The 14,537-nt window shown below is 41.3% G+C and overlaps 1 protein-coding gene across 4 annotated transcripts in view; it reads right to left on the reverse strand.

The window, feature by feature from the left end:
• unc5cb (unc-5 netrin receptor Cb) overlaps window positions 1–14,537 on the reverse strand; it is a 147,668-nt gene that overhangs the window by 24,455 nt on the left and 108,676 nt on the right. For 3 of the 4 annotated variants that reach the window (XM_077542471.1, XM_077542470.1, XM_077542472.1), the window contains exons 5-7: window positions 5,202–5,382; window positions 2,141–2,308; window positions 829–993 (exon numbers count right to left, since the gene is read on the reverse strand). In XM_077542471.1, coding sequence (XP_077398597.1) covers window positions 829–993; window positions 2,141–2,308; window positions 5,202–5,382 — 514 coding nt within the window. The remainder of the gene's footprint in view (window positions 1–828; window positions 994–2,140; window positions 2,309–5,201; window positions 5,383–14,537) is intronic. The other variant, XM_077542473.1, reaches the window with a different exon arrangement.

Here is a 14,537-nt window from a genome sequence, read left to right on the forward strand (position 1 = left end):
TATATTTAGTCAATGGATCAATTGTCAATTTTAAAGGAGGTAAGCGGACAAAAATCGTTACGGCTCAAGCAGCGTATTGAACTCCACTCAGGGATTGCAAGTAAAAAATAAAAACCTTACAATTTTTGGTCTGTGGAACAACTGTCAAGTTTAAAGATAATTGGCTAAGAAAAATTGTCACAGCTCGATTGCTCAACTCAATGGATTTGAATTTAACAAGGAAATAAAATTTGGGGTAAATTGCTAAAGTGCCAGATAGAACTCAACTCAGGGATTGCAACTGAAAAGAAATACAGTACCGGTTATGGTCTACGGAAGAACTGTCAAGTCTGAAGATGCCGCATAGAACTCAAATCCTAGATTGGAATTTAACAAAGACATACAATTTTTTAGTCTACAGAACAATTAGCCAAGTTGAAGTAGACTGGCTAAGGAAAATTGCTCAAGTGGCACTTAGAACTCAACTCAGGGATTGCAATAAATACTTTTTTTTTTTAAACAATTGTCAAGTTTGAAGTAATGTTTGCGGCTCGAGCGCCGCATGGAACTCAACACAGGGATTGCAAGGAAAATCGTTTTGGTTCTTTGGAACGATTGTCAATCTCGAAGAAGATTGTCAACGAAAAACTGTCGCGGCTCGAGCGCCGCAAAGAACTCCAGTCAGGGATCGGGTCAAATGTTGCCCAAAGCAAGACACGAAGCTGGAAAAAGATTGCTGTTAAGTGTTTGAAGTGAAATGAAACAGCATGAGCGAGTGATTTTGGCGAGGGAGGGATGGCGACGAGCGACGAGCGAACGGGCGAACGAGCCGACGCCGACAATACTCACTCTGCATGCACAAGCCGTCCGTGCAGTTCTTGGACTGCAGCACCACGCCATCACAGTCCTTGCCACCGTTTTTGGGTGCCGGCGCGCCGCATTCCCGCCTCCTCCAGTGGGTGCACTCTGTCCCACAGGTGGACCACTTACTCCACTCTGTCCACAGGCCATCCACTACCACACAACAGACAGCACAAACGCGTGACTGACAATGGGCATGAAGTGAAGAATGACGACGTGAAAATGCACTTTGTCCGGGGTTGCAACAATCTGCCAATTTGCATTCCATGGCAATCAAAGTGAACGTATGCCACTAAACGGCGGTAAATAGGAATTTAGCAAATTCAAGCTTGGGTCTAAATAAGGAATAAATATAAACTCATTAATTGACTTACTTTTTAAATTTATTTATTATTTAATTTTTTTTAACAACAATTTATCCGTTTTAAATAATTATTTCAATTAATTATTAGATTTTAGGGCTGTAACTAACGTTTATCACAACAGCCGATTATTTTGTCAATTAATCGATCAATTGGAGGAAAAAAAATATTTCCAACTTGATTCAAAAACAGGACATTCTTTTAAATTGCAAAAAAAATTTAATTAATTATGATTCAGTTACAATTTTTGTCTATAGGATCCATCAGAAAAATCAGCAAAAATGTTGGTTGTTTTCCAAAGTAAAAGCAAAAGATTGGAAATCAAATCAAATAAATCACAATTTCAAGGATAAGAACAATTTTAAGTTTAACAAAAATGTTTTAGATAATCAATTAGCTGATGAAAAATCAATTCATTGTTGCACCTCTATTTGATTTAATTCAACGTATATTGTACTGCTCTTTGTGGTGCACACACCTTAGGATAATACAGTACACCCCCGCTATTTAAGTCAATTGCAAAAGTTTAGGGCGCATAATTGACAGCCATTAAATTCAATAAAAAAAGATAAATATGAATATAATTTGGAAGAGATAGATAGATAGATACTGTAACTAGATAGCTACTGTAGCTAGCTAGTTAGCTAGCAAGATACTGTAGCTAGCTACCTAGCTAGATATATATGGATTTATTGGCATTTTGCATTATGTGTTAGCATTAAGCTAACACCCTTTTGTATGCAAAAGTTATGTGATTTGGCCAAATCACAACCAAATGCTAATTCGGTTTGTTTTGTGTTAAATTTTACAGTAAATTTCAACTTGCTTTGCTTCCCATGGAAATTTTTCAGAAATTCACTGGCAATATTCCACCCCTTTGCAACCCTATTAACCTCTCACGAATATAACACAGAGTTTATTGGCGTAACAAGCTTTACCTGGACAGAGAGGATTGCACGGCAGTTTCTGGATGCCTTGCCCCTCGCATATGGCACCGCCGTTGAGTGGCGCCGGGTTGGTGCAGCTGCGCGTGCGTTTCTGGTAGCCCCGCCCACAGCGGCTGTTGCACACCGACCACTCGGTCCATGTTGACCAGCCGCCATTTACTGGGGGTGGGCGGCAAGATACGTAATGAGCAGAGCGGTAACTCAACATTGCGAGGCTTCAAGTACGATGCCACAAAGAGACTGGAAGAGTCACAGAAAGCCATTTTTCCCTCCATTCATTTCAGTAGGTAAACGTGATTTGAGAAAAGTCAGGCACCGCCATATTCTGCACATAGACATGAATGTGCCAACACAGCGTAGCCACTTTTGTTTTTTTTTTTGTTTTTGACCGCCCCATCACTTTGTCACGCAGCCTGACAGTACATGGCGGTTAGATAGCGGCGAGTTTCCAGTCACCGATTCCTCTTAATGCTTCTTTTTCCTCTCTCATCCGTCTTTGTCAGCCGGCAAAATGGAGTGTGCAGCCACAAAACGCCAACCAACCGCTGACATTTCACATCAAGGCTCCGAGACCTTGACTCTCACACCGGGCATCGGCCGAGACAAAAAAACAAAACAAAAAACCCAATATGTCTAATATGGATTTTAGAGGCTGACGTTGATTCCGATATTTGCCAGAATAAAATTCTAATAACTGATTAATGAGATGATGATACTGAATAAAATAACTTCTTAACTTTTAAAACCAGAGAGCTAATTTTTGGGTCTCGATTAATGCAAAAAAAAAAAACGACCACTTTGATAAACACTTCTGAAATAACAGATTTGCTTAAATGACCTTTAAAAATGTTATTATTACAAATTAATATTTATTTATGTGAAAATACCGATCATGTGAACGATTTCTCAGTAAACAGATAAATAACAATATGCAAAGCTTAATTTTTATGGATCTGTGTTTTCAAATGATCACTTCTCCAACATTCCTAGAAAATCACAATGTCTCATCACTGGTAAGCTATTTTGAAAACAATCATGTGGTCCTTGAGATATAAATGCTTTGTTGTCGTTTGACTTTACAATAGAGAGAAAAATCGGCAAAAGTTGGGCTGATTTTTTTGCCGATTTTTCTGGGGGGGTGGTGGGGGGTTGTTTCGATGCCATTATCTTTGTCAGGGATGTATTTTAAGATATAACATATTATGTAACATATATTATGTAACTTCCTCCGCACCGCTACTAATCGGTCAAGCCCACCTTCAGCATCAGGAGAGAAAAAAATGCCTAAATGGCGAAAATTGGGTCGGCACTAGTTTTTTGGTTTTAATATTACAACTTGACTCAAGCGAAATAATCCTCCACCTCATATGACAATAATATATTCACATAATATTTGTGCTTCTTTAATAATAGAACTTTATTCTCATTGACTCATTTGTTTCTCCTGCTTTCTCTTAATACTCCTTTGTAGTGACTATTGGACTCCCCTGCAGCCCTAAAACGTGAATTATCTTCTTTTTTTTTTATATATATATATATACATATTTTGACATTACTACAAAGTTCCCTTCAACTCTTCCTGTCTTTGCGGTGCTTTCAACACATGACACAATTAAGCAAACGTATGTTCCGCATCCCATTTTGGAGACACGCAGCCAAAGTGACATTGCAGTACTTTACCTATCAAGGATAAGCTGACATTAAAAGCGCTTTGCCCGCGTCGGTGACAGGGAATCCTTGCTGAGACGTCGAGCGCGTCGGCTGTAAAACAAGCTCGTTCGAATTCAAAGTGAGTGTGAGTGTGAGTGTGTGTGTGTGCGTGTGCTTACAGCAGCGGCAACGGCAGGTTCACTGTCTAGCCTTTTTCTACACAATGTACATACATGGGTGCAATTTTAGGAATTAGAGAAAAATAAAAATGTTTGGAAAGTAAAAAATTGGGTAAAATCGCGTGAGTAACACGCACGTTGTGTACTTTACAATTTCTTGCACTTCATTCAACTTTTTTTTTTGGGGGGGGCACGAGGGGGAGGAGTGGAAAAAAAGGCTATACTTAAATCATGCTAGCAGCTACAGTCATATTTTTCTAGCAGCTATCTTCAAATCTTGCCAGCATCTATATTTAAATCTTACTAGCAGCTATATTGAAATCTTGCTATCATCGATATTTAAATTGTGCTAGTAGTTATATTTAAATCTTGCTTGCAGCTACATACAAATCTATTTAGCAGCTATTTTAAAATCTATTTAGCAGCTATTTTAAAACTTTCTAGCAGCTATTTTAAAATCTTCCTAGCAGCTATTTTAAAATCTTCCTAGTAGCTATTTTGAAATCTTGCTAGCAGCTATTTTGAAATCTTGCTAGCAGCTATTTTGAAATCTTGCTAGCAGCTATTTTGAAATCTTGCTAGCAGCTATATTCAAATCTTGCTATTAGCTATATTTAAATCTTGCTTGTAGCTATATTTAAATCTTGCTAGCAGCTATTTTAAAATCAATTTAGCAGCTATTTTGAAATCTTGCTAGCAGCTATATTCAAATCTTGCTAGTAGCTATATTTAAATCTTGCTATCATCTATATTTAAATCTATTTAGCAGCTATTTTAAAATCTATTTAGCAGCTATTTTAAAATCTTTCTAGCAGCTATATTGAAATCTTGCTATCAGCTATATTTAAATCGTGCTAGCAGGTGCATAAAATCCAACTAGTAGCTATATTTAAATCTATCTTGGCGCTATTTTAAAATCTTGCTAGCAGCTGTATTCAAATCTTGCAAGCAGTTTTATTCAAATCTTGCTCGCAGCTATATTCAAATCTTTTTATTTATTTGTGTGTTTTTTTCACCACACACACCGAGGTGGTCTCCCGGGAGGGAGGCAAACCCGCGCCTCCTGCACCGGGGGCAAGCGACGGTACCATCTCGCCACCCAGAACTCAGCCGTATTCAAATTTTGCTAGCAGCTAACAGCAAAAATTGCTAATTCTCCCCATCCTGTTGAGCAAAAACCCAAGCCGGCTAAATACGAGCATCACGTGGTCAGAGCGGCTCACCGTAGACGATGACGGTGGCAGTGGTGCTGCGTCGCTTGGCCACGATGTTCTTGGCCACGCACGTGTAGTTGGCCGTGTCGGAGAGGCGCGCCTGCTTGATGATCAGATTGTGGTCGATGGTGATGTAGAAGTTCCTGTCGTCGGCGGGGTCGATCACCTCCTCGTTCTTCAGCCACTCCACCTGCGAGCGGGAAAGGAGAACGTTGTCTTGGTTTTCTACGTTTTCTCAGCTTTTCTTTGTTGTCTTATTGCCCTCGCAAGGACAACATTTCATGTTGAGTCTTTTACAAGAGCCCACAAAAGTGAGTCTGGCGAGCTTTTTAACCTTGTCCCACCAGTTCTTTATCTAAATGATGCTGATAGTGAACTCCTACGGCTGAAGCAGGGGGAACATTTGGGATCTTTGTTTGGCTGGAAATCACAAGAACACCCTTTTCTTTGCTGGATGATTTGGAAAAGAACCCCGCAGACACTTTGATTCCAAATATTTCCTCATCTTCAAAGAGCGCGGTCGAGCCATGAGGGGGGCCCGACATGCCGACTTCCTGCTCATTGTCGCGTCCCGCGACGGCTTGGGAGCCCCCCCGGCCCCCGAACTGCCGTTTGCCAGATAAGACGACGAGCGGGGCAAGTCGAGATAAGCAGGATGTTTAGAAAAAGATGAAATGAAGTAGAAAGGAGAGGGCCGAGTGTGATTTCAACACTAGTGACCGTCAAAAGAAAAGCATCATTGTTCGATGTCTCTCGAAGGGGAAGATTAGCCGATTGTGACACAAAGTTGGTTGTTAGTCAACGCCAGCAGAACATCCCAAGCGGGTTTTCACTGTTTTCTGTGTTCACATGGAAATAGACGGTGGATTCAAAACGATGCTTTCGTACTACACAGACATCAGACGTCAATTCCCTCGTGATAAACCTCCAGCATGTTTTCAAACTTAACCGTTTTCTTTTATAGGCTTTGATTTTGAGAATCCTCCAATGATTCGGTGGTTGCATGTTTTTCTGACTAGTTTTTTTTTTTAATTTTTCTCTTTTTCTGAATATTTTTTTCTGTTTTATTGAATTTTTTTTCTGTTTTATTAAATATTTTTTTCTTTCAAAAAATTACTCAGAAAAACAGAAAAAATATTCAAACAGGAAAAAACATATATAAAAAAAACCTGAAAAAAATATTCAGACAAACAGAACATTTTTAAAAACAAAGCTCCCCCCAAAAAATTGTCAGAAAAAGTAGGGTTTTTTGTTTTCAAGTGAATGCAATACGCTTCCGTATCATTTTCAGTGGGGTCCTACTTTTTTTTCCTACTTTTTCCATTTAATCATATTTTAGGCATCTGTACTTATGTATTTTCTGACCACCTGTTTTCGAATATTTGCTGAAAAACTTTTCTCTGCCACAAGATGACTTGTTTGATCTTTGTGCCGTGGAACTACGGTAAAACGACGGGAGCAGCTTCTATTAGGCAGGCCAAAGCCCTGTCTGTTATAAAATTAGTGCTTTGGCTCCATCTTGAAGCATCTATGAGCAGTTACCTTATTGGCAAGGGCATGTATCTCAAATTGGCGTTTTCACATTGATACGAATGGAAATGTCAGCATTCTCCCAAAAAAACACCACCCAAAAATTATAATGTTTTTTTAACAAGGGGAAAAAAAATTGATTGTTAGATTAGGTGACTTAAGGTAAGCCTGTCCTGGCTTGGCGTCTTCATGATTTCATCATCCCCCCATGTGGGTGGGCGGCCAAGAGAGTATAAGAGTAGAGACTATTTTGAATAGATTAGACCTTCTTCTGCATTCAGCAGATAAGGCTCCACAGCTGTGTACTCGATCTTTCTGGCATCCAGTAAATAGTTCAAATGAGAATATGCAGTCTCCTGGTTGTTATTAGTATAGCGAGCATTCAAAATAAAAGAACAGGTGAAAGTTCCCATTTGCACTTAACAGGATGACATAATTAAATAGACTGTCAAGAATTAAAGTTCGTGTAAATCCATCCCAAGATCATCATTAAATTGGCAGAGATTCACTCGTTATTAGTCGGAGTGCCTCGTCGTGCGGCGAGAACAAAATGTGATTACTAACAATAATGTTATGATTGCCATTTTGTGCCCCTAATGGAACAAATAAAGGACGACGAGGAGTCGTGTTCTCCGAAACAAGACTGACAGCCAGCGGGGGAAAACAAAAGAAAAAGCTTCTTGTCCAATTTTTCTTTTGCACCAATCACAGCGACGGCCTCTGCAGACGCGACGCGCTCGGATGTCAAGAGCACTTTTATACGGGGCTGGTAATTAAAAATTGAACAAAAGAGCTTTTCAGCGTAGATGTGGTGCTGTTGGGGAGGGGGGGGGGGGCGCAGAAGTCGAGCGAGAAAGTGAGCAATGGTGCAGTCCTCACATTTTTCCTCGCCCGACTATAATTAGGACTCATTACTAAAAGCAGAGATGAGAAGGTAAGGCAGACTCGACATCACATTTCTCCTCAAATCACGCAACTTTACCCCCCCCACACACACACACCCCTCATTAGCTCCTGATTGGCAGTGGAACTTCCGGAAGAGGTAATTACCACATTTATTTGTCATTAACCGGGGGAAAAGTGCCACATGTCTGCAAGTCACAGAGACGGTTAGAGCAGGAAAATACATCGTGACGGCGTGGACTTAAAGACAAAAAGAAAAAAAAAGGAAGGCTATACAATGTGGCTCGCATTGAATGTGAGCCGGCCCCAATATAGCAAGTACAAAGACACGTAGCAAGTGCTTGACAAAACACATCCAGTAGAAGGTCAACTGTGATGACTTGAAATAAAAGACAAGTTTGCTCCAGCAATGATAATAAAAATCAAAATAATAAAAAGTAGCTTTACTGTTTGTCAGGTATCCATCCAATTGTTTTGAATTTTTTAAGCGCATTTACTGACTTATGCCCGTTTCCATCTGTTCTCCTTTTGCAAATATTGAGAGGGGACTCCGCCGCTGTAGGTGGCGCTATACACCATAGAGATGTGATCCGCCAGTCAGTTAAAAGAAGAAGAAGAAGAAGAAGACCGTGCTGGAAGCGACGGTGCCGTGCGATGACGCCGTATGACTTTGCTTTTTGTAATTCTTGATAAACCGTAAAGATACCAAAAAGATTTATGTTTCGTCGTCGTCTGACATTGCTTTGTGAATACAAACATACGTGTGACGTAATATCGTGTATCCGGTCTTGCCAGCATTTTTTATTCGCAAAACCTGTTTCCTTTTTCCGATACGCTTCAAAATCTAACCCCTCTGAGCGTAAAAACTTTTTTTTGCAAATTTTGGGCCCTTTTTTTGAATTTCTCGCATTTAACATTTAGTTTTGGGTCAAAGAGACCCAAGTAACGGATCGTTTCTTTTTTGACCCACAGTGGGGTTATTTTTGACACAACTGTTTTTAGAGTGTAGAACACTTAATTCCTATAAGATTATTAGGGAAGCATGGAACTGCCAATCGTCAACATGGATAAGCAGTGATTGAGTGGGAGTGTAAAGTAACTTGGCAGGGCGATCACCTAAGTAATCGATAGAATAATCGATTCTAGAGAGATTTGTTTGTGACAGCCCTAATTTCATGTCAACACAAACATATGCAACATTTTAGAACGTTCGAGTTAGCATTAGCACCGACATGCGAGGCATCTCAGCTGCTCTGTGGTTTATAAAGCGCTAAATTTGGCGATCCGCAGTGGCCATGACAACAAAGAAAACACAAGTTTGTTTTTTTTAAGCCTCAAGTCGAGTTTACGAAGATTTTTTTTTTAAACATTAAAAGTAAATGTATGAATCGTTTTTGGGCGGATGTAACATTTAGCTGACCGCTTTGATGAGCACCATCTCTTTTTTTTTTTCTTAATTGCGGGGGCCCATGTGGCACAGACCACGGCGTGGAATGTTGCACGCCAACACATCTCTAATTGGCCAAATACAGTTAGATGGAACACGCGGTATACAATCGGCTCACTTGTTAAGAGTCTGGGCAAGACGAAGCTTTTCATTACTCATCAGTGTTCTGTCAGAAATAGAACGTGGGGCTGGTGGGGAGGGGGGCGGGGGGGGCGGCTGTGCTGTGCAGCAAGAGCTCCCACTGTATCTGCCCTGAGGCGCCTTAACTGACACACCTGGAGGACGTGCCGCAAAAAAATACAAAAATGTTACAAGCTAATTATTCAATTGTTCACGGCGAGGTAACGGGACCATATGTGGCGCGTCTGCCTCCGTGACAAGTATGGAAATGTCAAGCTGTGAAAATATTCACAGCACAGAACGAGAGATGCTCTACTGTGTGTTTTGGAGGCTTCTGAAAGGTGCTTCCCACGAGACTTTGATTTTCACTCATCTTTTTCTAACCTTGTGATTTTAGTACTTGTTGTCAGGGAGCTATGTTTAAGTTCAAGCTTCAGCTCAGCATTTTTTTTTTTTTTAAGAGTATTTTAAAAATGATCATTCATTTTGCATTATTAAACAATATGATACATAAGGTATAGGGATTATTTTCATCATTGTAGCATGCTATGTTTACGGCTTTAAAAGGCGGGGCTTGGCCAGCACATGATAATGTAGTGTTTGCTGGATGTTAACATGCTAACACATTAGCCCGTCTGTGTTTTGAGCGACTTGGTGAGACATTTGGCTGTTGGAAGCTCATGTATGAATGTTCTTATGAGTATTAGGTGTTTATTTCTTTACCATTTGTTCAATAAAGTGATTGAAAGTGAAGGTGACTTCTGCACTTAATCACTTGCGGGGGTATTACAGTACCTTCTTACTAGTGACGGTAGGCTATATTAAATTAGCCAACATCGATATGTTACCCTGTGTTAACACACATTGTAAGATTTGTACAATCCATGCTAATGTGCATCACGAATGCAGAGTTTTTGTTTTTGTTTTTTTTATCCTGTGGGGGCTGCTTGAAGAGTCACATTAAAGCGTGGATGTCATTTGAGGAGCAGCGTGGATATAAATAAGCACACCGACTCAAGTTCAAAAACGTCCTCCAACACATTTTGGGGTGATTAGGAAAGTGTTTGGCTTAAAAAAAAAAAAACGAAAATCCGCTCATTAAAACCTCATCTCCATGTTAAATTAAAAGAAAAAAGAAAAAGCAACCACCTGGCACAAAGCAATTCACCTTCCCAACAGTTCCAGATTGCCGGGAGAAACAGATGCATTTTTCACCGCTTTATTTGGAAACATAAACAAAGAAGCACTTGGCTTTTAGTAACGTTGTCGCCTCCTTCGGCTCCAAAGATGTTTCGAAAGGTAGCGTAACGATTTCCAGAGGACTTTGGAGTCAAGCGCAGCGATTTGCCAACAAAGCTCCACGTGATTGACAAGTGAGCGCCTGGAGGTCAATCTCGACTGGGCTGCCACGGAGGCTTGAAAGCGGCCTCCTGACACCCCTGCTCTCTGGGGGTCACTTTAATGAACACACACGTCGTCTTTTACGAGCTCCTCAAGCCGCGCGGTCTTCTTGACAGTCGCGGCTGTCGACGCTTCGAGGCAAAGAAGTCACTTAGGTGACATGAAGTACCGCTGCTATCCGGTGAAAGAGGGCTGGGAGGCACAAAATGGTAGACACAACCCTAAAGCTACGTCCACTTCGCTAAATATAGCGACGAGAGTTTTTCCCGGATCAATCATGAACAAGCCAGATCTAGAAATTTTCAGTTGATGGCAGAAATGGCCACGAGCTTTCACGCTTGTTCACAGAAGAAAAAAGAAGCAGCGTGAGATTTTTGAAACATTTTGCTAACACAGCTGACAGTCAGGGCAAGCCCAACGATACCACAAACAAACTAAAGTAAGTCCACCAAGTTGTCAAGGCATTGAATCGATTGCAACAGGTTTGTTCTGGTTCTCTTAGAAAACATTTTGCCGATCCACCAAGCGTACGTCATTAGCTACGCAACAAGGTTTAGTTTACAAGAGACTAGACCAGCCCTAGCTAGGCTGCTAGCTAGCATCAACTAAATTTGGTTACATTCCTTTCTGAATATTTGAGTGAATATTTAGGATAAGCAATCCCTGAAGCCAGAAAGTTAAAGAGTCCTTGGTGTAATGAATACATTTTCCTTTGGACTTCGTCAAACCTTTAATTTTTTTAACCTTTGAATCACTTAAGCCTAAAAGTCTGTGCGAATGAATTTAGTCACCTGCACCTACTGGACGTTGATTTAATCCAAACTACAGCAGACAGACTTTGTTCATGGTTGACAAATTCCTTCTCTTCTCAGCAATGCCAGTGGACTTAATCACGGCAGCGGGGGCCCTCTTTCCCCAACCCCGCCCACCCCCGCAGAGCATGAATGACTCGTCACCCGGCATAACGCTGCAGGACCCCGACTGACCGAGGAGATGCCTGAATTAACGTCCGACTCGCGTAGAAAGGAGGCGCAGCGGCAGCTCGGAGCGCCGCGTTCACTTCTGAACCCTCGTCTTTCTGTCGGCTCTGAAGTGAGAAGACGAAGGACGCGGTAGAAGAGAAGGAACAATAAAACCGCATTCTTCCACCGGAGCAGTTTTATGAGGCCGCCACACATTTTTCGCGTATGAAAGGAGTCGAGGGTTACTTTTAAGATTCAAATGAAAGAGTCTCGCCAAGGATCTCTCGGGAAAGGCTCTGCGTCCTCGTCTTTATCTTTATTACTCCATTTTTCCGGTCCCTCTGGGCGAGAAGTCCCACGTTAGAGAGAAAGAGCGCTAAACAGTCTTCAGCCAAACCCCCCCACACGGTTCTTCCTCCTACAGTGGCTTCATCGTTCAACAGTAATACTCAGCATTAGAGTCCATTTCAAAGATGGTGACGTGGATCGAAAGCAGGTGAAGCCAAGTGGAGAGCCAGTTTGAGGACGAGTGCGGTTTGGTCTGAAAGTCCAAGACTTTTCGCAGTACTTAGCGATCAGGCCTAAGACTTTCCAGTCTACATTTTTCTGTGTTTAAAAACTATCCAAGAAATCTTAAAGTTCAGAAGAAAAGACTGAAGTCCACTTAACCCTGGAGAACCCAAGAACCCTTTTCTTCTTTGGAAAATTATGAATTATACATTAAATGACTGCGACAAGTTCACTGAACACCAAAATATATGTTTTTTTCAATTTTAACCCTTTTAACCTAATTTAGGATTAGGGCGAAATTTGACCCTTTTGGGATTTAGGGGTATCATTTCGAAAAATCAGAATAAAAAAAACTGTCAGTAAACTATTTAGAATTTAAGAAAATAATCAATCAAATACACAGCTACATTGAACAATATCATTTTTTTGTTTTATTTGTTGCATTTTAGAACTGGATTTTGAATGTACAAACACACTTTAGCCAATGGAAACAAGAACACGGGGACAAAATCACTGCTGGAAAAAAAAAAGGTCTTTGTTATTTAAGTAGCAGAAATTATAGGGGCCAAATTTGACCACGTGGGTTCTCCGGGGTTAAATTGAATCCATAGCGCTTTAGTCCTTCGCAAACTCAAAAATGCCCGACTTCATCTTACAAGAAGAACTGATTTCTCTCGAATCACAAAGAATTCAAGATGGCCGCTTGACCAAAGGGATGACGGAATCCTTGTACAAGTTCACAGACCTCACTCAACATTTCCGCTTCCCCAAAGCCAAATTCTATAAAAGAGCGCGAGAGGAGCCAACAATGACGACGACGCAAGTTGTTTTCATTAGATCTTCAACCCGTCATAACCTGCTCACAGAGAACCCATATCGGGTCTCAACATTTTTGGTCCTTCTTTGGGTGTCCCTGGTTGTTGTTGGTTGGTATTGCTAACAATAAACTTGTTGATCCACCTTTACCAGCATCAACTTAAATAAAATATTGGGGATATAAACAGTGAAGTCGTACTCGTTTGGATTGCAAAATTGCTCACGGTAGGCAGCAAGCCAGACAGACAGTTCATGACTTTATGTATAAAATTCCACTCAATTCTCAGGAGAACCGTCACCAAGTCGTCACTACGATCCCAACCAACAAACGTGTTTTGAACCAACTACAAAGTAGGACGATGTAGGAACGCCACAGAAGTAAGTCCAACAAAGTCAATCGCATGCAGTCAGCACGATTTAATTAAGAAAAATTGTTACGAGTGTTTGTGTTTTTTACGGCTTAAACCGCAGTCGGGCCGCGCAGCCGGCCAAGCGACCGCAGCAACTCAAAACATCTCATCTTCATCTCATCGTGTTTTTCTTCGTCGGCGGGAGAAATATGACAGATCTTTCCGTGGCGGCGTCTGTAACGTATTTCTCGAGATCCAGATGAAACCAAAGACCCTGCACATCTGTTTTTTTTCTCTCTCTCCGCTCAATACAACGTTCTCTTGTGTCCAGCTGTGTTTGAGTTTAGGGATGGAGAAAATAAATGATGCAATGGAACCTTTTGTCTTTTTTTTTCTAAGCATGAGGTAATGGGGAGTAATTAAAGAATCTGAAAGCATGCTTCCGTACATGCCAAACTCGACCGGCAATCCAAGAAATGCATGGCTGGTGATGACCGCAACTTACGCCGATTGTTGCTACTGTACAATATTGTAGCTACCATAAATAGCCTCTTGTCAAAAGTCAACTGAGATCGTCTCCCGCCCTTTGGTGACCCAAATGAAGACAAAGCGCTGTAGCGAATAAATGGATGTCTCTTTCAAAGACGGAAAAATCAACAAGACGGCCACTTTAGCGCCAAGTCCTTCATCCCATTCACTGACCAATCATTGTCATCCGTTTGAGTTAGCGTAGCACCCTGCTGTGCCCTTAAATCACCGCACCAAGCAGATCCCCAGAAGAGCTTGCGAAGACGCCGCAAGACACTTTACGGCCGCTGCAGGGCAACTCCAGCCCGTACCGATTGTTTGAGGACAGTCTGTCGAGTAGCGCCTGAAACTTTGGGCCATTTAGCCTGTCAGCACTTTGAGCGCGGATAAATGTTGTGCAGTTCCACTCGGTTAACTCGGCGTTTCCAGGTCAATCACAAGCCTTGACAGGGTTCATTCCAACCCCCCCCCCCAACCACAAAACACACACACACACGTACGCCAGAGTGGCTCCTCCACTACCCCACATCAATCTCGTCTTTCATCCTCTATTTATGTTCCTGCAATCTCAAGTGAGCCTTTTCAAATGCACTTTTATAATGTTCTACTGTAGACTGGGAGGAAGTAACATGGGGACACACAGCTGGTTTGATTCTCATTTTCTTTTCTTTTTTTCTTTTTTCTTCACTAACCGTCAAATTTTATGAGCTGTGTGTTAACCAAACACACGAAATAGGCCGGAAAGTGGAAAAGGAACGTCCATACCTGCGGTCCAAAC

This window comes from Vanacampus margaritifer, chromosome 14 (assembly GCF_051991255.1).
Source record: "Vanacampus margaritifer isolate UIUO_Vmar chromosome 14, RoL_Vmar_1.0, whole genome shotgun sequence".
NCBI lineage: Eukaryota > Metazoa > Chordata > Actinopteri > Syngnathiformes > Syngnathidae > Vanacampus > Vanacampus margaritifer.